Source organism: Chelmon rostratus, chromosome 7, assembly GCF_017976325.1.
Source record: "Chelmon rostratus isolate fCheRos1 chromosome 7, fCheRos1.pri, whole genome shotgun sequence".
NCBI classification, from domain to species: Eukaryota; Metazoa; Chordata; class Actinopteri; order Chaetodontiformes; family Chaetodontidae; genus Chelmon; species Chelmon rostratus.
In genome coordinates, this window is record NC_055664.1 from 10575248 (window position 1) to 10597398 (window position 22151).

The 22151-nt window shown below is 46.2% G+C and overlaps 1 protein-coding gene across 1 annotated transcript; it reads left to right on the forward strand.

Moving 5' to 3' along the window:
* Positions 1 to 909: 909 nt before the first annotated feature.
* On the forward strand, positions 910 to 20916 carry LOC121609530 (TCDD-inducible poly(ADP-ribose) polymerase). Its single transcript, XM_041941187.1, has 7 exons — positions 910 to 1199; positions 2257 to 3309; positions 11852 to 12041; positions 12460 to 12647; positions 16143 to 16448; positions 18118 to 18375; positions 19512 to 20916. The coding sequence occupies exons 2-7, from the start codon at positions 2282 to 2284 to the stop codon at positions 19699 to 19701; spliced, it is 2160 nt and encodes a 719-aa protein (XP_041797121.1). The 5' UTR covers positions 910 to 1199; positions 2257 to 2281; the 3' UTR covers positions 19702 to 20916.
* The last annotated feature ends 1235 nt before the right edge of the window (positions 20917 to 22151 follow it).

Here is a 22151-nt window from a genome sequence, read left to right on the forward strand (position 1 = left end):
GTTACTAATTAGCTTGACCAGCTACAACAATAAAATTCTGATAACCACTTTCTTGTGAGACATACTTTGGGTTTCTAACTGCTACATAATTTCTTTATTCATATTCATAAAAGTCCTTTATTATGATCATTATAGATGAATCATAGGCCAATATTTTTGTGTTGCCAGGTTGTAAAACAATGGTAAAAAAGCAATCCTCATACTATGTCTACTAACCCAGTCTAGATTACCAACCAGGCAAAAGATGCAACTGCCCCAGGGCCCTAGACCCATAGGGCCCCCAAAAAACCCATTTCACTGCATGTTAATTTGTTTGGGATTGTGCACCAGTAAAGTATACGAAGAAGGATCATGTGATGCATTTTTCTGAACAGACATGTGTTTAAAGTGCCTGAGGATAATTCACAAAGGGAAATCCTGTGGGCAACTAGTATTGGTCCAGTTTGGGTTACGCTTGGGTACTAACTTGGTGATTGGGTACATACACACTTCGGGGGTGGGTCAGTAGGGGACTCAACTCTTATAAATCTTAGTTTTGGGGGGACCTTAACATGTCAATCTGACGATATCCAGTGTTTCAGTAATAATATGATGATGCATGTACTTCACTGACCTGTGTTTTAAAGCAGGTGTTTTACTTGTAGTGGATCATTTACATGTTTGCTTATTACTGTTTTTACTTAATGGATGAATGATGTATTCACATTTTTTGCATTCAGTTGGCTTTTTACTACTTCCGGGGCCCGGCACAACGGCCCCTAAGGGTCCCCACACCCCCGTGCAGCTTCATCCGCTCGCCACCAGACGACTCTCTCCCTCCTCCTCCTCTTCCTCTCTCTGAAGCGAAGCGCCGCCTCTGACCAGGTTACGGGGCGGGGCCTGGCTGTGCGGAGCCGGGAGGCAGGCAGAGAGGCTGTCGCCACAGCTGTGCTCCGCTCTTTGTCGGTCCCAGCTTCGCGGCGCTGCTCTATCCGGCAGAAGGATACAAAGAGAGGGACGGACGACGTGAGATAGAGGCAGAGCATGAGAGCGACGGGGGCAGCGGAGGGACACGAGAAACCTAACCGGACTGCGGCGTAGTCCGGACACGGATACTATCATCCCCGGACTGGACACGGAGCTCCGCCGATGTACGCACTGGATTTTACCCACCAAAGAGTGTCGAGACTGGGGGGAGAGGGGCGGACTTTATCGCGCAGGTAGGGTTTTGTTGTCTCGGTGTCAGAGAAATGCAGACAGGGTGTCCGTCTTCTCTTTAAAATCGGCTCCGGGGAAGCTGCGCTAGGACAAAATCACTGTCCCCGCTGGCTGCAGTGTTTCGCTCTTTGGGGCTTTAAAAACTCGCGCAGCCCGCAGCTCCGGGTCTGCGGGAGAAGTCTCTCTGAACCGGGGGGCTGCCGGAGCGCCGCGGTGAAATAAAGCTCCGGGGTGCCCCGTTTGTCTTTTGTCGCTGCTGCGCCGCAGTGCCTTGTGTGTGTGTGTGTGTGTGTGTGTGTGTGTGTGTGTGTGTGTGTGTGTGTCGGCCGTAGCCTACGTGCAAACTTGCTCGGGCAGCGATGTGTAAGCGGCACGTAGACGGCAGCGGCCGCGTATCGGACTCCTGTGATCAAAATATATCGTCCCGAGAGAGAGAGGTTTTGTTACAGCGATGATTTTATCGCTGCTGCGCGGAGTCGCAGCTGCAATTGCAGGCATGACGTTAGCGAAGAGACCGAAGACACCGGAATAAAAAGCAAACATACACACATCCCCGTTTTTACACCATTAATCTGAGGCTGGTGACTCTGCGCACAAGTTCCCTTCAGCAGGATTAGGTCATATTTTTCCGCTTCAGTTAGCGGCTGCAAGGAGCGGCGTGAAGCCGTGTCTCCCCCCCTGACGAGAATCGGTGTAACAGGCTACTCCTGCAATATGGGCTTATCTTCTAATGTGCCTGTGTCAGCAGATCATTATGGTGGCTGTTGCTGCGTTATTCCTGTTGTATCCGCGGGGTCATTACGGGATCAGGCCAGCCTGTAGCTGTCGTCGGAGAGGTTAAACAGGTTTCGTTTCAGCACCGAGAGCGAGGGGTTTCTTTCCAGGAAAGGAAAGATGACTTTTCACAGTTATTTTTATGGCGTAATTGCTCGTTCACGCAACCTATTAATATGCGCTTATATGCGCCAGGATGACTTCACCGTGGAAACTAAGATTATAGGATTATAGGTGTTGACTTTGATGACTACCTCTTTCTTTCTCTCTTTCTCTTTCTCTCAGGACTGTCGGGGTTTAGGAGGGGATCATGGATAAAACTTTGCACATTCTCCAGAAATCCGCAGACGGTGTGCCGACTGGGATCTCGCTGGATGTGAGCTTAAACATGGACGAAGGGGAAGATTTCACGGAGCAGCAGATCGTGGGGCTTCCGGACAAAATACCTCTGGTGAAACCTTATTTCAAAAAGAAGCAGAGGAAACTGGACGCCAAATGCCTCCACCGCGCCTTGGAGGATCCCATCCTGACCACTTTACTAAGCACAGACGCGCTGGTGTCCGGGGATGGGGTGTTTGTTCCCCGGAACCAGCCGGGCCGGACTCCGGGCACCCTGTGCGCAGCGGCCGTGGTGAAACAGAACTGTATGGGCCAGGTGTGTCTCAAAGACTCGGGAGCTGCTGACAATGCCGCTGCTGGGGCTGGAGTACCGGGGCTGATGGCCCGGGACGGTGATGTGGAAATAGCCGATACTACTGCGGAGCTGGAGGAGACCGAGCGGCGAGGGGAGCGACCCAAGATCACAGATCCTACCCCCGACAGCCGCTGCTTTCAGCCGAAACCTGGCCTCAGGGCGGCCGGGAGCACAGTGACAATAACGCCCCCCAGCAGGGATATACCTCCCATTGTTGCACCACAGGCTCCTCACCAGGAGGGGCGCATCAAAAGCAATGACCTCTTACCCTCTGGGTCTAAAAACCTCCCAGTCAAAGACTGCACCGGCGTCCAGGACCCCCATCCCCTCATCCTGCAGCCCGACAAAGGAGTGCTGTTTCAGGATAAAAGCGAAGAGGCCTCTCTGGACCTGGTTTTTGAGCTGCTCACCCAGCTCCAGTATCACACGCACCAGTCAGACTCAGTGGACATCTGTGTGGATTTCCTCCAAGGACAGTGTGTTTATGGCAACGACTGTGCCCACCACCACACCGTCCTGCCCTTCCACTGGCAGATCCGCAGGAGCAGCAGTCAGACGTGGCAGAGCATTGCAGACGACTCCCAGGAACAGCTGGAGAGACTGTACTGCAACCCGGACAATGAGCAAGTCAGGCTCAAGTTTCAGTGAGTATCTCTTTGACTGCAGCCTGCAGGTTGTTATCCTGTAATGTGTCCACTGTATGTCCTGTTAGATACGGGGTCCTGCTGGAAGGGGGAAGTGGCAACAGAGAGTTCCTGTGTTTCTGTTTTGTATCTATGAACTCTTTTCAGTTCAATCAATTCAGAATAGGAACTGAAACTGTAATTTGTGCACTTGTGGAGAACTCGTTGGTTTCCAGCACGTCTGCTTGTTCTGCACAACGACACTTAAATGATATTTATACCAGTGTCTTGAAATGAAAATTGCAGAACAATTTGAAAATCCTCTCCCTGGATTGATAGAGTTGCAAAGTACAGTACGTTGCACCCACACCAGTACATTGTGAGTCCTGTAAAAGGCCACCGTGTGGTAAATTGATAGGTGCATTGTTGCCATGTCACAAGTACCTATGAATTAACAAATATTTGACACTGTGACATGGCAACAATGGTGCAGTAAGCTGATAGGCTGCTCGTCGCTGGTAAGCGCGTCTGCTTCGGTGTGTTGGAAACAGTCGAGATCAGCCCTAGCTTCCTCTTTGGTTTCACTACCGGTGACAAACCGAAGGCTCTGACTCCACAGCTGTTCTGTGCGTGTGTGACTGATGGACTGCAGCCAAGTGAATGTGCGTGCATGAGTCTTACTGTCACAGTTCTTAATACAGTGAATGTGACTTATTAATGCACATGAATGCAAAAGTGTGTGTTAGTGCTTTTTATCTCCAGTGTGTGTGTGTTTGTTTTGGCCTTCACGTGCCTTCAAGTTAGCGTGTATCATATCAACTATTGGCCCTTGTGTAGACATGGCACTCCACCTCCCAGCCCTGATAATGGTTATCTATTTCCTGCATTTACCTGCTCCCAAACTCACCCTGTGATTGGCTGGAGCTCCAAACCAGACTTTACAGCACTCATGGCAGAAAGCTGTGAACTTCTATGACCCTCAGTTGCCGTGTGCGGTCACTGACACAGACGCACTTGGCAGCTTCTCTCCTTCCCTCGGTCATAGACATGCACACCACTGTGTACACACACACACACACACACACACACACACACTGCTTGGCACGCAGGCGCTCACACGAATCGGCTGCACATAGAAGCTCAGTGGCTTGCAGTGCTCACACGCACGCCTTTCAGCAGACAGAGATAAACCTCTCTTTCACTCTCTCACACACCCACGTAGATACACACACACACATGCAAGCACTTGGCAAGCCCCAGTGGGGTGACATAAAGGAGCATGCACCACTTCCTGTGAAACTGTACGGTATGCAGGCATAGTCACACACACACTCGCGCTCGCACACAATGAGCACGTCGAGTCCACTGACCTCATTCGGAACACAGCTTGCTTGTCGTTGATTCTGTTTATATTCCTGTTGACTATATTTACTTCAGCCTTGAACTCCAGTCTTATCCCTTGATAAACCCAGTATCCCGTGTTTTTGTGTTTGTGGAAATCTCTTAGAAATATTGCCATCAAACCCTTTTCTGATGTCTGGCATATTTTTCTGACTAACGGTCATTTTCATTAAAGATTTAGCTGCCAGTGTTTTCTCAATTGTTCGATCTGTAACATTCTTTTCAATCCCATTGTGGCGTCTTTAAAAGTCTTGTTTTGCACAACAGTCCAGACCGCAAATATATTCAGTTTACCATCATATAAGTTAGAAAAGAGCAGCGAATCCTCACACTCGTGAAGCTGGAAGTAGACAACGTTTGGCATCTGTGGATCAATCGTTTTATCAAAATATGTACAGGTTAAGTTTCTGTTAATCAATTAAGGGACTCACTCTTGTGACGTTTGCAGGTGCAGAAAGCAAACATTGTCGAGCAGTTAAACTGTCACGTTTGTCCCAAAATCAGCAAACACGCTGCCAGGCTTTGTTCAGTGAGCGTGTAGACACATCTTCAATCGATCGATCGATCGAGTCGAAGAGTTGTATGATCTCATAATGTGTTAATCAGCAACTGTGGACACCGTCTTATCCATGTAAACATGGTCAATGACAAGCTTTATGCCAACCTACCGCAGAACTATCAACCACATCCACAACCCCCTTCAGTCACATCACCAGATCGCTCATGATTAGCTGAACTCTTTCAGTGACCATATGTGTTTGTCTTTGTTTATGTCTGTGTGGATAGTACACACACACACACACACACACACACACACACACACACTCACACAGAGGCAGGCTTTGTATGTGTGCGTGTGTGTGTACAGGGATTTGTACGTGTCCGTGTGTTTGCCCTGTTGACTCATGTTTTCAACTGAAACTCTATGCAAAGTGCATATTGCTCCACAAACAGGATATGCACCTGGTGGTGTCAACCCAAATTCTTCAGAGGCCTTGTGAGTGTGTGAACGCTCTCATACAGTCAGACAAGACCATCTGGCTCACTTGACTGAAACTCCAGTAGAAACTTGAAACTCCACAATAATTGCACCAGTAATTTTGACACATATTTGCTGTCATTGTAATAATAATGATGATGTTATTTCCTTTTATATTGAGCAAGTGGTTTAGTTTGTATGGGCACTTAAGATTTTGCACAGCACAAATGCTTGTATTTGTTCATGGGTTGATTAGCACACAAGCTGTTTAAGACATTTCTTTTGGATTTCTGTGTGATGTTCTGTAAGTTCAGTCTGACTGACACATATTATCTGATAATTAAAAAAGTATTTGAGTTTTGTTACAAGCCAGATAATCACCGAGTTCACACTTGTTTTCACTTAATTTTACCATCCCAGACACCATCAGCCCATTTTAAAAGTCTGTGGCTGTGAAATACATTCCCACTGTAGACATTCTTCACCATAATCCTCCCTGTTGCTTCTTCTGGAGCTACGTTTTTGTCATCTCTCAACACAAGAATGTGCGTTTGAAGTTTTTCTTACCCTGATCCTGAAAACAGGTTTGGCTGTATGGGAATGGCAGCGTGAAAACGTAACATAAAACATTTCACATGACGTAAAATATTTTCATTCCTGAAACACATGACATCTCTGACAGGTTTGCAGTTTTTTTTTGTTTTTTTTGCATGTTTAGCCATTCGTGTACAGGCTAATCACAGGCTAATTCCTGGTTTAAATAGGTGGGGGTTTTTTTGTATTGTTGCAGTCTTCTGATCCATTGCTTTTTCGCACCACAGGCTAGAGCTGAAAGAGGAGGCTGACCTGCCTCTCCTGGACGTGAATGTTATTAAACTGTTATATCTTGACGCTGGGTATGCTCAGTGTTGGTTCTGGGCCTCTTAAGAGCCGAGCAGCCGATCGGGTGATGAGAGGCAAACATGAAAGTCAGTAAACGGTGGAGCGTTCACACTGTTCTGGCTATTCAGCGCTCAGTTCACTCATTTACTCGAAGCTTTGTGTTGCATTGGGTGTGTGTGAGAGAGCTCTTTTGATACTTTTCTTTAGAGACGCAATCCAGCCTGCCTTTTCATGCACGCAAGTACACACACACACACACATAGACTGGGCAAAGGCATCACCGTGGTTACCAGAGCCAAATGATAACATCGTTAGTGATGTAAAGAGCAGCAGATGACTTAAGAAGCTCTACTGTCGGTATGGCAACGCAGGCCTGTTTTGCCTTCTGCTCTGTGTGTGTGTGTGTTCGTGTGTGTGTGTGTGTGTGCGGAAGAGAGGGAGTGGACAGCATTTTTGTGTGCCCATATCTGATTATGTCCTGTGCAGCCTTTTGTAATACGTATGTATGTGTGAGTGTGTGTTCTGTGCTGAGCTGTTCCCATGTGTGTAGGATCCATAGCACAGGTTAATCCCATCCATATGATAAGCAGGAATGGAAGTCGGGCTAATCCGCCTTAGTCATGAACTCAGCAGTAAGGAGGAATGTCGCAGTCATCGCTTCTAAAAGTTAGACTGTGATAATCTTCAGCTGTACAGTTGCTCGCTAACAGATTTATGTTGTGTGTGTGTGTGTGTGTCAGAGAGAGAGAGAAAATACCCCCACATTTATTTTCCCCCTTGACTGATTTGAGTATTACATGATGTTTGTTATGTACAGTAAAACACAAATTCTGCTCCCATAATCAGGCCAATTTCCAGTAATATATGTGTAAGGGGCGACTTTCGGACTTGACAAACATCTTCCAGATTTTTGCGTAACCATGACTAGGCACACATTTTTCATGTGTGTGTGTGTGTGTGAGAGAGAGAGAGAGAGAGAGAGTCTCTTTGTCAGCCAGGTGATAAAAGCCTTGCTTGTCATTAACTGACATAAAGAGTCAACGGGCACACAGGGCAGAGCGACCTGACACCAAGGTGTGTGTGTGTGTGTGTGTGTGTGTCACGGGGGATTCCACGTTACCTTATTGTGTCATGAATGAAAAATCAAAGATGGTTGGGTCTACGAGAGCTTGTTTGCGTGTGATTGTGTGTGTGCGTGTGTATGAAAGGAGGTGGTGTCAAGATAATTGGTGAGTGTGTCAGCCACTGTGCGTGTGTGTGTGGCTATAACGTGTCAGACAGCTCACGCCATGAATCAGTGGGATGAGGTCTGGGTATCCTTATTACTCAGAGTCTGCCTTTATCTCTCCATCTTTTTTCCACCTCTTCCTCCTTTATCTCTGCAATCGCTCCTCTGTCTCCAGTCCTCTACGCTTCCTTTTCTTACCCGTCTTTTACCATACTCCTCTCTCTCTTTGTATCACTTTTTCATTCCTCAATTGTCCCTCGAGGGCCGAAAGAGGTGTGAGAGATGTGGAAATGTGTGTGTGTTTTGCGCTCAACCAGTATCACTCTCTTCTTTGTGTTTTTCTTATCTTTTTTCCTATTAGCTATTCTCTTTTTCAAGCGTCACTACGTGTTATTTTTAATCTCCAACTCATTTATCCCCTGCTTTTTTTCTTTGCACTCTTTGTATGCTGGGAAGAGTTTTAAAATTTCACAGCCAGGTTGAAAGGACTCAGTGAGAGGGCACCCTGAACTATGAGCTTGATGATCTGCTGTAGAGGAGGACAGAGACACATTCTAACAGGAACGATCCAGGACATGCAGCAGACAACAGAGCACATTTCTAACTGTTCTCTCCCTGCGCGTGTGTGCTTGACTTAATGTTATTCACCAGCCTTAAAAACTAAGAAACAGAAATCAAATGAGGCACATTTGTACAGATAACTGGAAAGTGAATCGCCTTAGGAAATAACGCAAACCCATGACATCGAGGCAGTGTGTGTGTGTTTGTGTGTGTGTCTGTGTGTAAGAAGCCTTTGTCAGCAGATTTGGTTGACTGACTGACTTATCAAGGCGTGACTGGATGAAGATGTGCGTGTGTGCACAAACCTGTCCAAAGTATGTGTGTGCTCATGTTATTTTTTTTCCTAGCCTGTGACGTTCACAATAGCATGACTGATGCTGGTATGCGGGTCCTTGTGTGTGCAGCCGTGAGAAAGTTCAAAGTTGTGTGTGTGTGTGTGTGATTGGTAAAGGCAGTGTAAGGGATTAAGAGCCATTTTGACTGTGCAGTGAGTTTTCTTAACCTTTATTCATCCAGGGAAAGGTTCCGCTGAACACGCTCACTCTTTTTTTCCTGCTCCCACATTCAACACTGATCCACACATTCACACCTGGGAGCTGCTCGGTACAAGAACAGAGACGCTTTGGTACATTTTTTGCCACACGTGCTTTGCTTAAGGGCCTTCTTCTTTCACCTTTAGCATACAAACACCCCTCCCTGATCAGCAGTTGGAAGTCTTTTTCCTGGCAAACTAAAATGCGGCGCTCCAAATCTGCTCTTCAGATTTGCGTTTTCAGTTGCCATTCGCGTGCGCACCTTTGCACAAGCTTGGGGCGGCCCGACATTTCAAGCGTGGTCTTGAAAGCGTCGACCTTGCCAGGGTGGGCGTGCCCCGCGCCTCTTTCCAGTTTTTGATTGGCCTACGCGTCGAAAGCACAGAATCTCAGTGCACTTAATTTAACCGCCGGAATTTTATTTTTAGAACAGCACAAACTAGTCTGGGAGCGAGGGAGGGGAAAGGACTGTGTGAAATCACTGACTGACCTCTCTGGAGACCTGTCTTCATCTGACTGTGTGTGAGAGAGAGGCCGATGTAATCGGTGAGGTGGGGAGCCAGCCTGTAAATGCAACAAAGATTGCTCAACTTCCTCATAATAAAACCTGATTATACGTGCGCGTGTGCGCCATAGTCACACTCGAGTTCACACGCAGATATCCAGAAGCTCTCGTCATCATAACATGCAGCTGCAGGCAGAAAGTGTTCTGTACTTAGAGACGGTAAAAGGAAGAAAGAAGGCCATGCAGGTGCATCCACAGTACCTTCTTTTTCAGACAGAAAGTACAGAGAACAGAGGTGCGTGGAGAAACATAAAGAAGCAGTGAAACCAGGAACAGAGCAGAGAGATGACAGAACAAAGTGAGAAGGAATTAACAAAACAAAGTGAGCAGAAGAGAACAGGCTGAACTAAAGGATGCACTGTTTTCACAGTTAATTTGTTTTCTGCTACCATCATCCTTTCTCCTCTGTTGCTCTGTTCTGTCTCTGCCTTTAATATTCAAATTGAACTCTCTGTTTGTCTTTAATGAAATGGGAACGCGCTTTTTTTAGTCACAGCGCTTGAATGTCTGAGTACAGTTCAGATTACAGTAACCCGTGGACATCTGCGTTATCTGTCCACCTTGTCTTTCTGGTCGTCTGGTGATCTGATAGCGAGTGACTCATTCTGAGTTGCTGTTTTGTTTCTGCATGTGCTCAGTGAATGAATTCCATTTTCACTTCCTCTTACAGAGATGCAGTCACCCCATGACTTAGCAGAAACACTGACTGTAACTGTAGTGTATCAAATTAGCATTTGTATCTATGTGCATACAATATGTTTTCAAGAAACAACTCAGCAGAACCTTCCTGACTGAAACTAATGATGTGTGTCTTTTTGTGTGTGTGTGCACACCCAGAGACCTGTAATTGCACTGATAGTAATGAAACTGAATACTTGATGTGAGGTTTTCACTTCTCTAGGCTGTTCAACTAATAACTCATCAAGTCCACGCACTCCTCTCAGAGTTTTAAATGGGAAGCTTCTAAAGGCTGTAATTCATGTGCTTAATTTAGAACAAACCTGAGGCAGAACACAACCCCTGCTTGCACACACACACACACACACACACACATTTCCAGACAGACACACACTCACCGATGTCTAACCTTTGACATTACATCCAATTAGTTTCCCGGCAAAAATCAGTGAGCCCATTAACACTGTCAGGCCGTGTGCATGTTTTTGTGTGTTCTGCGTGTGTGACTGTCCCGCAAAGTTTGTATGTCTCTCTGTGTGTATGTGTTGTATATATATATGTGTGTGTGTGTGTGTGTGTGTGTGTGTGTGTGTGTGTGTGTCTGTCTGCTGTCCATGGCATAGCGTGCCAGTGTATGATGTATGATGGTATGTCTGACCCAGAAAGGATTTGCCAGAGGCCCTATGGAGAACTAATGTAGACAGACTGATGCACACACACACACACACACACAATGGGGTTTTGACCCACACTTGTCGAGACAGAGAGGGTTAAAGGTTGTATGCACACGATAAGGTTATGCTTTTCCACCATTAATCATTTATTTGCTTAGCAGATGCTAACACTTAGCACTTTAGCATATTACAAAATCATTGTTCTGCAGCTGAACGTGACTGATGAGAGTGTAAAAAAGAATATGAGGCAAAGTTTTGATGCAATAGCTCGACACTTTTGGAGATTTGCTTGTTCACTTTCTCTCTGACAGTTACTGTCGTGTGTATGCTAAATATGAAGCTACAACCACCAGCTGTTTAGCTTAGCTGTGACTGGACACGTGGGCAAACAGCTAGCCTCGCCCTGTCCGGAGGTAACAGCATCCCCCTAAGCTCACTCACTAACACGTTATATTGTTAACACAGTCTAAGCTAAGATAGCCGGCTAAGCTAGCAGCTGCTAGCAGTAGCTTCATATTTCCTCATCAGATGTGAGAGTTGTTTCAATTTTCTCATCTAACTCTGCAAGAGAGCGCAAATATCCTATAACAATGCTGCCATGCCACACATTGATATAGCAGAAATAGCGTATTCCTTATGCCATTTAACTCTTGACAGAATCAGGTCTGCTTTAGCTTCTGAGGAGCTGTTGTTAAAATAAGGTTAACGTGAATCATTACAGTGACGTTCATGTTTTCAGCATATAATGTTTTGATCACGTACGCCTTGTTTGTTTCTATTCTCTGCATGTTTGCATGTGGCATGTAAGTTGTGTCGTCGCCGTCATCCTGTGTGACTCATTCTGAGTGAACAATTAGAGGTTTGTCGTCTTGCTCCTGGGCACTCGGGTTAAATTAAGGTTTCATCAGCAACCGCATGACCAGACGAGGCTGTAGCCATTTACCAAGGTCACCGTGCCACAGCCACATGCTAGCCAACCGTCTGAATGTGTAATATCTTTCTTCATGCTGACTGCAGCGGTCGCTTGCTCTTTTTACAATGATTTTTAACTTTGCGTTTCAGGGGCCGAGTGTTTTCCTTAGACTTTGGGGCGATGCGAGTGTGCGACCTGGAGTTCGACCGCGTCCGACGACTGACCACCCCCGCCAGCCCGCTGCCCATGCCCACAACGAACCCAAACCCCAACCCCAGCTGTCACACGGTGTGGAAGTACTACTGCAGAGACAACTTTGGCTGGAGGGAATACTCTGAGGTGAGCCGCCCAGTGTATTTATGTGTGTGTGTGTTTGTTTGCGTGCACACTCAGTGAACACGAGGCCAGACGCATTAAGTCTGCCCACACCGATCGATTGTCTAGCCACTGTGATGGGATCAATTTAGACACACATACATACACATATGCACACCTAAACACCCCTTGTGACGCCGCTGTCCCCAGCCAATTGCAATTTATTTCACCAAATCAGTAAAGATTGACGTTTTTCTACCCGTGTGAGTTTGCGTCTCGTGATGAGACTCGTTATCAGATTAGCGTTTTGTTATCTGAACATTGCGCCACACTTCACTGACATTTCCCAACTCTCCCTTCCTCCTTTGTTGAATGAAAATGCAGAATGGTCAACCGCATAAAACGATCGAATCTAAACCCTTCCACTTCTTCTTCTCCACAGCCGGTGGTGAAGCTCATAGAGGAGGCGAGTTTGAGGGGCCTCAAGGAGGTGCGGTTCATTACGCTCCAGAACCAGTACATCCTCAACATCAGGGAGGGTTTCCAGCAGAACGCCGTCTTCGGTTTCAGGCGTCAGATCAAGAAGCGACCCATGTTCATGTCCTCTGTGATGCTTACACCCCACCTACAGTAAGTAAAGGCATACCCTCTTAGAATAAGGAGGCAAATGAATATAGAGGCCAAGCCTAGTTGTTTTTGTTGTTTTAGCCATGCTGCCAGCTTGGCTCTAGGGATGTCGCTTGGTTCACCATTGGTCAATTATTAAATGGATTGCAATGAAATTTTATAGAGAAATTCATCGTAAGCATGGCGTGTGTCGGGAACAGTCAGTCCCCAGTTTAGAGGTCAATCACTTGATTGATAGTCTCTTTGTCTCTATTCTCTATCTGTCACTCCCCCCTCTAGTTAACATTGTGCTCTCTGGCAGAGCTCACAGATCGTTTAGCACTCACATCTCAACCTTGTTAGAGAACATTTTGTATTTTGGATATGAAGCCACATTGACTATTGGAAGTTCACGATTTTACATAAAGTGCCCAGCAACACACGCACAGGAATACACACACGCAGAGTTGGCTCTTCGGTATGTGATACACTGTCTCCCTTTGGCTGTCTGTGTTCTGTGAGCGTCCTCGTCCCTTTTTGGAGACTGGCAGGCACACAGAGGTCAGTACACAATGCTAATGTCACAGTCAGGGCTGAATACTCAAAAGCCCCAGAACACCACATCACCTTTAATCAGTTCCAGTGCTGTTGCACATTGGCAGCCTGAGCCGAACTTGAAACCCGTATTAAAACTTCAGATTTTCGGCAAATCAGGCAGGATTACCGGGACGCAGGAGCCGTCCTGGGCAGGATGAAGCAGGCCTGAACCAGACAGACGGAAAATGAGATAATGAGGCAAATGAGAACAGACGAGACATGAGAGATGAAAAAAATCAATCCAGCGAGCCCCCACCATTTAAGAAATATCCACCAAAGTGATTTAAATTGCACTTTTCTCATGACTAGTGAGAAAATCTGTGAACGAGATGAAATCTGTCCACTTCTTTCGAGAGGATATAAGCCGATTTCAGGAATTTTCATCCCTCAGCTGCCATTTTCTTTCAAGCAGTGAAGTGATCCGACCTGCTGCACTTGCCTCAGTGATATTCCTGAAACAAGCGATACCAGATTGGAAACAAGTGGAGTCATCTCACCCCATTTGCAGAACGTTTCACTTCCTCTGCCGAGCAGGCTTCTGTCGCGGTGTCCTGCCAGTGTCCCACACAGAGCGTACGCAAGCACGAGCTGTTCCCAGGCGGGGGCTTGACAGCAACAAGAGGACAAAATGGAGAGCGGGAGCCGGAGGAAAGAGAGAGAAAATTAGATGGAGGGAGCAGGAGACAGAGAAGGAGCGAGGGAGAAAGAGCCAGCAAGTCAGAGAGTGAGACAGCGAGCACAGCGAGGGGAAGTGAGAGAGGTCTAAATGGTTTCCAGACTGGGTGCGCAGCAGAGTGGAGCTGCTGAGTGAAGGAGTGTGAAATGTGACTGCGGGGAGCTGGAATTTGGATCTAGGGATTTGTTCCCAGGACTTTTTCATCTGTTTGTTGTGTGTGCCTCAATTAATCGCTTTGCGTGGACAAAAATATGATCGTACCCTTACAGTATGAGGAGAAAGGGCAGGCAAACTGCCAAAATCTAAGCTGTAACACTTGTTTTTTTAGTTAAAGTTTGTTTTTGTTGTTATTCTCCCCTCAGAGCAATGAATGCAAGTCAATGCAGTGTCCTCCCAAGTGACCAAAACAAGTGTGTGTGTGAGTGTGTGTCAGGAACAATCTGTGCTAGGCTTAGAGGTTGAGGTCATTAGCTTGATTGGCACTCCCCCCCCGCCTCGCTCCCTCTCCCTCTGTCATCCCGCTCTCCCAATGATGTTATTTTCAGCCATCCCCTCCCTCCCTTATTATCTGTCCCAATCTTTCTCTTTTTTCGCTCTTTCTCTCCTCAACTCCATCACTCTCTTGTTATCTGTCCCTTTTCATTTCGCACTTGTTTTCTGCAGCAGGCTGCCTGTGATCTCTTCAAAGCGCACGGGGAATAGAGACATCGATTGCGGGAAGAGATCGAGACCGGAGTGACAAGATAAGAGAGAGAGAGAGAGAGAGAGAGAGAGAGAGAGAGAGAGAAACGAGATGAGGGGAAAAAAAAACCCAAAAACGTCGCTCTGACTCAGAGTCACACTGATCACAGTCTCTTGACAACACACACACACATGCACATGCACACTCTCTCATGGCTGATAGGGCTAACAGCATTTACACTTAGAGAGCGATAACTTGACAGCCAAACCACTGTTATTGACTCAAATGCCAGACACAATAGTTTTTTTGTCACTTTCATGACAGCTTCGCAATTGGCATTTTCACTCTCCCTTCTCCCTTGCTGTCATTGCCGTCTCTCCTTTGCTCTGCCCCCCCCCCGTTGTCTTGTTTGGTGTCTGGGTTTAATTTTCGCGCGGCCCTGCTGTTTTGTTTGGTCGCCTACGGCTGGCGGCTGCTGTGGAGCCGCTCCACTCCGCAGCGCTCTGATGTCATTGTTGACAGTTGGTGGGATGTGATTTTGGAAGCGCAGGCGCTTCGGTTCATCGCGGCGGTTTTGTTTTGCGTTCGGATGCAGCTTTGAGTGGAAACACATGGGAGCGAAAGCTGTAGGAAGGAAGAGAGATAGGTAGCATGCTGCGATGTATGGCTTGTGGTCGGTGCTTTCGTTCGCTTTGTTATAAAGCTCCTACTATAACTGTGCTGTGCGGCAGATCTCAGCCCTTCAGCTGAGGCCCTGGTTTAAGCTCCGAGTTGGCTGATGCTCAGACATTCATGCATGTTTTACTGTATGTGAAGGATTTGGTTATAAACTACAAAAATCCTTTTTTCTAAGCTGCATGTGGTCACAGTTTCCATTTATTATTTATTGTATTGTAGGTAGTGTCTAATTTTCTGGGATTTCCTAATAATTTCCTGAAAGGTTGCCTGGAAAGAACTATGTAATGTTACAAATTAGAGGGAAAATAAAAACAAACTTGTAAGACAGTTATTTGTTAGTTGTGTTGAGTTTCACAGAGAGCTTGTTGATTGCCAGTGGAATGTCTGATGAAAATCAACGCTCCATCTCAACCTGAATAAACACTGATTCATTATTATGATATTATTTGACATGTATGCATGTTAGGCTGTTGAGCAGCATCCTCTGGACTCTAGTCATTTACACTAGCAAGTAAGTGTTAGTGTATGTGACACTTCCAATTAATTAAGACATCCAGACAATTATCTGTCTCCATTTTAATTAGCACTTCATTAAATAGTTCCTTCCAGGAACCATCCTTTGAATTTACAGTTGCGTCTCATTTCCTGTCTGGGAAATTATAGGAAACTATGGGACCAATAAAATAAAACGTTACCACATTTAGGTAAAAGAAACTACACAAATACAGCTGCCAGGAACAGGTTGCGAGTGTGCATATATACTGTACTTTTTATATACAGTATGTGTGCTCTGTGTATGTCTTTGACTGACTGGCAATGTTGCAAACTCAACCATTTAGTGCGGAAGTTACAAACTATAATTGTGCCATTTTTTCTTTCTCTCTAGGACTTTGGGCGGCCTCTCATCATCTCCCCTCCCCTGTTCCGCCACCTCTTCCTCCTCTTCCTCATCCATGGATCTCTCGGCGTCGCATCCCCTCTCGCCGACGACCACCAACCCACCCAGCCTTTTTCCTGAAACGTGGTTGCCCATGACAATGAGCCAGGACTTCCTGCAGGTGCCGGTCTCACGTGAAGACCGCAGCTACCGGACGGTGTACAGCCTTTTCCACAAGACGGTGTCGGAGACCAAGTTCAGGATCATCAAGATCCAGCGTGTGCAGAACCCCTTCCTGTGGGAGAAGTACAAGAGGTGAGCCAAGGAGATTTTACTTTTTCTTTTTCTTTTTTTACAGCACTTCCTCATTGCTGGAGATATCATCTGTCAGTCCAACCTCAAATACACGACCCACTTCCAGTAATCGTGACCAGCACCCATGACAGCCATGACGCTATGTTTAAAAAAACCAGAGGAAATATTCCTCTCATGGTCAGAAAGTTTGCAGTGGACAGGTCTCAATGTCTTCAACTCTATCGCATGTATTATTTCCGTAACTCGATGTGTGCTGCAGCTGCAGCATATGACTTTGACGCACTTGTGGTTGTTTTATTGAACATAACTCTGCTGAACCGCTCACATGATCACAAGCTACTGTGTCATGAGAACGGTACGATTTTAACTTTGATCGTAATTTGTTTTCTCAGTCGAGAGATTTGACCACACTTGGAGACCTAGAACCGAAATAAGTCTTTCATATCTATGCTTATATAACCCAAAGTTGTACCAAAATATTAGTGCAGTGTGGTTTCTGTTGTCTTAAATTATTTGGTTCCTCTTTTGTCCTAGTTTCTCATATTTTGCTGTTGTGGCACAAAATGTACCGTTAACCTTCTTACCGCATCTACATTTCTGTCGTTGAACTCGAGAATATTTCAGAAGACACAGCTGCGCCTTCATTTGCAGACAGAAACACGAACGAGAGCGTGTCTTAACAAAAACACAGAGCGGTGAGAAGAGGAAAGAAGAAAAAAAAAAGAAAAAGGGCAAATGGGAGCAGCTGTGTGGGTAGGCAGTAGTGTGTGAACTCATAGGCTAGAGAGATGTTTGGTGACGAGGATGTTCCTTTCACCGACACAATGGGCTAACCGCTGCGGTTAGAGCAAAGCAGGTCCTGTCAGCTGTCAGTTAAACTCTCCCACACTGACTGGTACCACACGGTTTCACAATGACTGACAGTGTGTGTGTGTGTGTGTGTGTGTGTGTGTGTGTGTGTGTTTGCGTGTGTGTTTGCGTGTGTCCCTGAAAGTGATGCCCCCTCTGAATGTCAGTTGATTTCCTTTTCCCACACTCGGGTCGTGACAGGGAAACCTTAACTGCTTGTTTGCGTGGCTGCATGTGGGGCAGGAAGTTGAGCAGCTTCATCTTCAACATTTGGATGTAATTGTTTGCAAGGAAATTGATACGTGCCTGCTGCGTGCGTGCACATGCTCAGATGCGTGCGGTGAACGGTGTGTGTCAGGTCACAAGCTCCCGGGTCGTGGGAGGTCATGCCCGGGTCACAGCCTCTCTGTCTCTGAAACGCTTTCACCTCTGCATGCTCGATTGATCCGCTCAGTCCATCAAACGAGCTGTGTGTGTGTGTGCGTGTGTGTGTGTGTGTGTGTGTGTGTGTGTGTGTGTGTGTGTGTGTGTGTGTGTGTGTGTGTGTGTGTGTCTCAAGAAAACGGATTAGGCCCGATGTTCTTAGCCGGCTTTAGAGCAAACAAGGCTGCGATCACAACTTTAGAGGTAGCTGGATTGCTCCCAGCTGTTTACTAATTTACCACCAGAGAGATGATCTGAATGACGAGGGTTTTTTGTTTGTTTTGTCTCTAGTTATTGTTTTATTATATTTTGTCCAGTTAGAATTAAGAAATAATAAACTCTTTACACAGTCGTCAACAAATCCCGTCTCACCCTCTGCCTTTCTCTGCTCCAACAGGAAGAAGGAGTACATGTCGCGACGTATGTCAGAGATGGACCGGCTGCTGAGCGAACGCCACCTCTTCCACGGCACCTCGGCCGACGTGGTGGAGGGCATCTGCAAGCACAACTTCGACCCCCGGGTCTGCGGCAAGCACGCCACCATGTTCGGCCAGGGCTCCTACTTTGCCCGCAAGGCCGTCTACTCCCACAACTTCTCCAAGCGCTCGCCCAAAGGAGTCCACTGCATGTTCCTGGCCAAAGTCCTCACTGGCAGGTGTGTGTGGGTGCTGCAGCTAACAAGTTGATAGTTGGAAATTTTTCATGTCTTTGGTAGTGAAAGGGATTTTTCTCGCCTGTCTCTTCTTTAACACTGCAAAAAAAGGGCTTTATTAGGCGTTGGTGATTAAATGTTTGATGTGTTAGCTGGATGCGACATAGTTCGGTAAATTCTTAACTGAGGCTCTTTGTACCCAGTTTTTACTGGGGTTCCACATTTAGTGTCCTTAAATGAGCTGATGGTGTGTTCCCTCCAGCACGAACATGAAACAACATCCCACTCTGACTCTGTCTCGCTCGTTTAAATGCAGTTTCCAGAACACGCGAGCACTCGTTTGGATCATGGAAATCGCGAGGTTCTTTTCCATAAACAATCAAGCAGTCATGCTGTGCATCATGCTCCTCCCATTCCTTAAAATCTCAAGTCAAATCTAGAGCCACGCATGTAAAACAGCTGATTTGGCTGAACCCATCATGCATTATTCTGCTGCACCAGATACTCCACTGGTGTGCCCAGTGGATGGTGTGGTGGTTTGGAAAGACACCACATATTATCCTCCCCCCAGACACCAAACCTGGGTTCAATCTGTTCCATAGCACAGAGGGAGACATTGCCTCCAGACCTGAGCAAGAATATGGACCAATTAAGAAGTTATCTGTGTCTGTGTGGTTACCTCGCCTGGCTGAAACCATATGTGACACACTGATTCTTCAGCGCCTCTGCCCACTGCCTTTGTCTGTAGCTGAAGATGTTCTTATTTTAATATGTTTTATTGATTACCCAGAGGAAAGTGAACAAAGACTGATGGATCACAGGTCTTTTGGGCTTAACATGAATATTTAAGAGAGGAAAAACAAACTGGTTACAATGCGCTGGCTCATTTCATATACATACAGCACATTCATTTCATGTGCTTACAGCATATGCTTATATTATTTAAGGTGCCCTAAACCCACCCAGGAGCAGCATGCTTGTAATCATTAAATTTAGAAGAGTCTATGTTTCGATGGTAAATTATTCCTCTGTAACTCCAGACTTGCCGAGCGGAATGGGAAGCTATTAGCAGCTTTTTCCTACTGTAAATAGTCCCAACCGCACAACTAACCATGTCTCTGTCCTCTTTGTTTACACAGGTTTACTGTGGGAAATCCCTCCATGCGGCGGCCTCCACCCATCAACCCTCGTGACCCCTCCAGTGACCTTTTTGACTCCTGTGTGGACAACTGGGTGGACCCCCAGATCTATGTCATCTTCAACGACGACCAGAGCTACCCTTACTTTATCATTCACTACGAGGAGGTACCCAGCACTGTCGCTGTCTAAGCCCTGGATCAGACCTGGATCCGTCTGTATTTGCACATACTTTGTTATAGTCTGTTGAGGTGTGAGATGGGTGGAGTTTTCCACTTAGGATGGAAAGGCACAGAAATTTCTATGATGACTGTTGCTTTAACCAGCTCTACTGGAATCACTTTGTTAGACTAAACTTCACCCATCTGCTGCTCTAAACAGGTTAAAACAGTCTAAGACATGTTTGCAAATGCTCAGTGGTTTAGTTCTGCAGTCGACTGGGTCCGACCGGACTGGACTGCAGCGAGGAACAACAGAACGCAAAGGACGACACCTGTTTCATCCAGTGTTCAGAGGTGGATGATAACCGACAACAGCTCAGCCACAACAGACTTGACTGGACTCAAACCATTCTTTTTATCCTGTGAAAACAGGAGCCTGGTGGTGATCACAGGACACAAGAGGATTTTATCGACCTTATTGATCTGGAGCAGACGCAGAAAAAACCAAACCCAGCCCTCTTCTCATTTTGACGTAGTCGTCGGCTGTACATGAACTCAGTTCCACATCAGGAGGAACGCTGTAGTGGACAGTTAGCGACCTGCCAGTACTGTGAATGACCAACTGGCCGTATTATTCTGAGGAAGCAGCAGCCAACCAACCAAACGCTTCTATAGAGAAACCATGGCGACACTGACCCCCGTCATTCTCTTACAAAAATCATAGTGAGTGTTTACCCCGCCTCCGGCCCATGCATTTTTTTTTTCCAAGTCTATGTGCTGCGTGTTTGAATCTTTTCATTTAGTGGACATGAATCTTGTGGCCTCTTCAAACAGACAATGGACATGAGTTTCAGTGGGACTTCTACAAACGGACATCCACATATTGTAAACCTCCAGGCAGAGGTTTCCCATGAAGCCGGTGTTGTTCCCGGTTGGCGTTTTTGCCTTCGCGCCCACCGCTCTAGTTCCTCGCAGGGGATTGAAGAGTGTACAGTTTCACGCTGAGACTCTGTGCTGCAGCTGCAGCGGCGGCGGCGGCGCTGTAGCGTTTTGACAACAAACCCCCTGAAACTCATCTCTCTTGGACCGCTCTCTCGCTTGGAGACAGTAGACTTGTTTTATCGAGACAAACTGTACAGACGTTCTCTTTGTTTATATTTGAACTGTGTGCCTTTGTTCATAAAAATTTTATTTATGTTAGTTTAATGTAACATTGATTAAATAAAGAATCTAAAAGGAAAAATGACCAATTGGTGAACTTGTGCTTTATTCAAATCATGTGGATTAGTAATGTTGTGGTGATGGAGTTTTGCTAACCTCCCATTTAGACGTTCCTGTAAACATTCGGCCAATCAATACTCACCAAAGGCTCCCAAAGTGGGAGCTTTAAGTGGGTCACAGCAGTGGAGACTTCAGTCATTAGAAACTGATTTAGAGAGTGCACAAAAGCAGCTATTGTAATCTCAGTTGTGTATCTAAACTCTACTAAAGTTTGGGAAATATTCTCATTTGCTTGCTTGCCTAGAGTTAGATGAGAGTTAGACGCTACACGTTTACAACACAGATTTGAGAGTGGTATCAATCTTCTCACCTAAATCTTGGAAAAGAAAGCAAAGAAAGCAAGTATTTACTGAAATGTCAGGCAATTGGCATTAGGAACTTCTGGCCAGTATGATCCGCAGTGAGAGGGGTAGTTGCATTGAGCCACATGCTGTTGGTCTGAATAAGCTGGTCTCAATAAGAGCTACGTGATATTTCACAGTCAGCGGTTTTGAGGCGGGTTTTCTTCTTCTGATTATTTGTTCTTGTCTTGGTCCAGGACCAGTGGTATTAAAATCAGAAAGGAATTCTCCCATGCTCACCCCTCACTCGCCTGCCACCCCCCATCCCCAGCAGTGTATTCTCTGAGTGCCATGTCTAATGCGGTCCAGAGGGAGGCTGGCGGAGGTAGCCGTCTGTCCCAGCCCAGAGACGGCTCATATGGGGCACAGCAGAGGAACTCCGGCCCTCCTCTTCTGCAGCTCATTCACTTCTCAGACAAACTTCTCCCTGCTGTCATATCTTTCCCCTCATCTCTTATCTTTCTCTGCCCAATCCTTTTATCTAACCTTCCTTTCTCTCAGTCTGGCATGTTCTTGTTGGAGGTTTTATTTGTTTCCAGAGCCATAGCCACTGCTGAGGACAGGGAGGTCATGTCCTCACTATTTATTTATTGTATTCTCTTTTTGTGAATTTGGAGGTTAATGGAATCGTTTGACATTTTGGGTGAGAGTTAGATTAGAAGAGCGATGCCACTCTCATGTCTGTACACTTAATATGAAGCTACAGCCACAGCCGGTTAGCTTAGCTTAGCACAATGACCGGAAGCAGGTGGAAACAGCTATCCTGGCTGTGGCCAAAGGTACCTACCAGCACATCTAAAGCTCACAACTTACATATTATATGTAATTTATTTAATTTGTCCAAAAAGTTGTGGTTTTT

Bases quoted from the DNA above. Each gene is read 5' to 3' on its own strand.
- LOC121609530 (XM_041941187.1), top strand. From the start codon at position 2,282: ATGGATAAAACTTTGCACATTCTCCAGAAATCCGCAGACGGTGTGCCG. The intron at 3,310-11,851 runs GTGAGTATCTCT...TTTGCGTTTCAG, and splicing joins CAAGTCAGGCTCAAGTTTCA to GGGCCGAGTGTTTTCCTTAG. The intron at 12,042-12,459 runs GTGAGCCGCCCA...TCTTCTCCACAG, and splicing joins GCTGGAGGGAATACTCTGAG to CCGGTGGTGAAGCTCATAGA.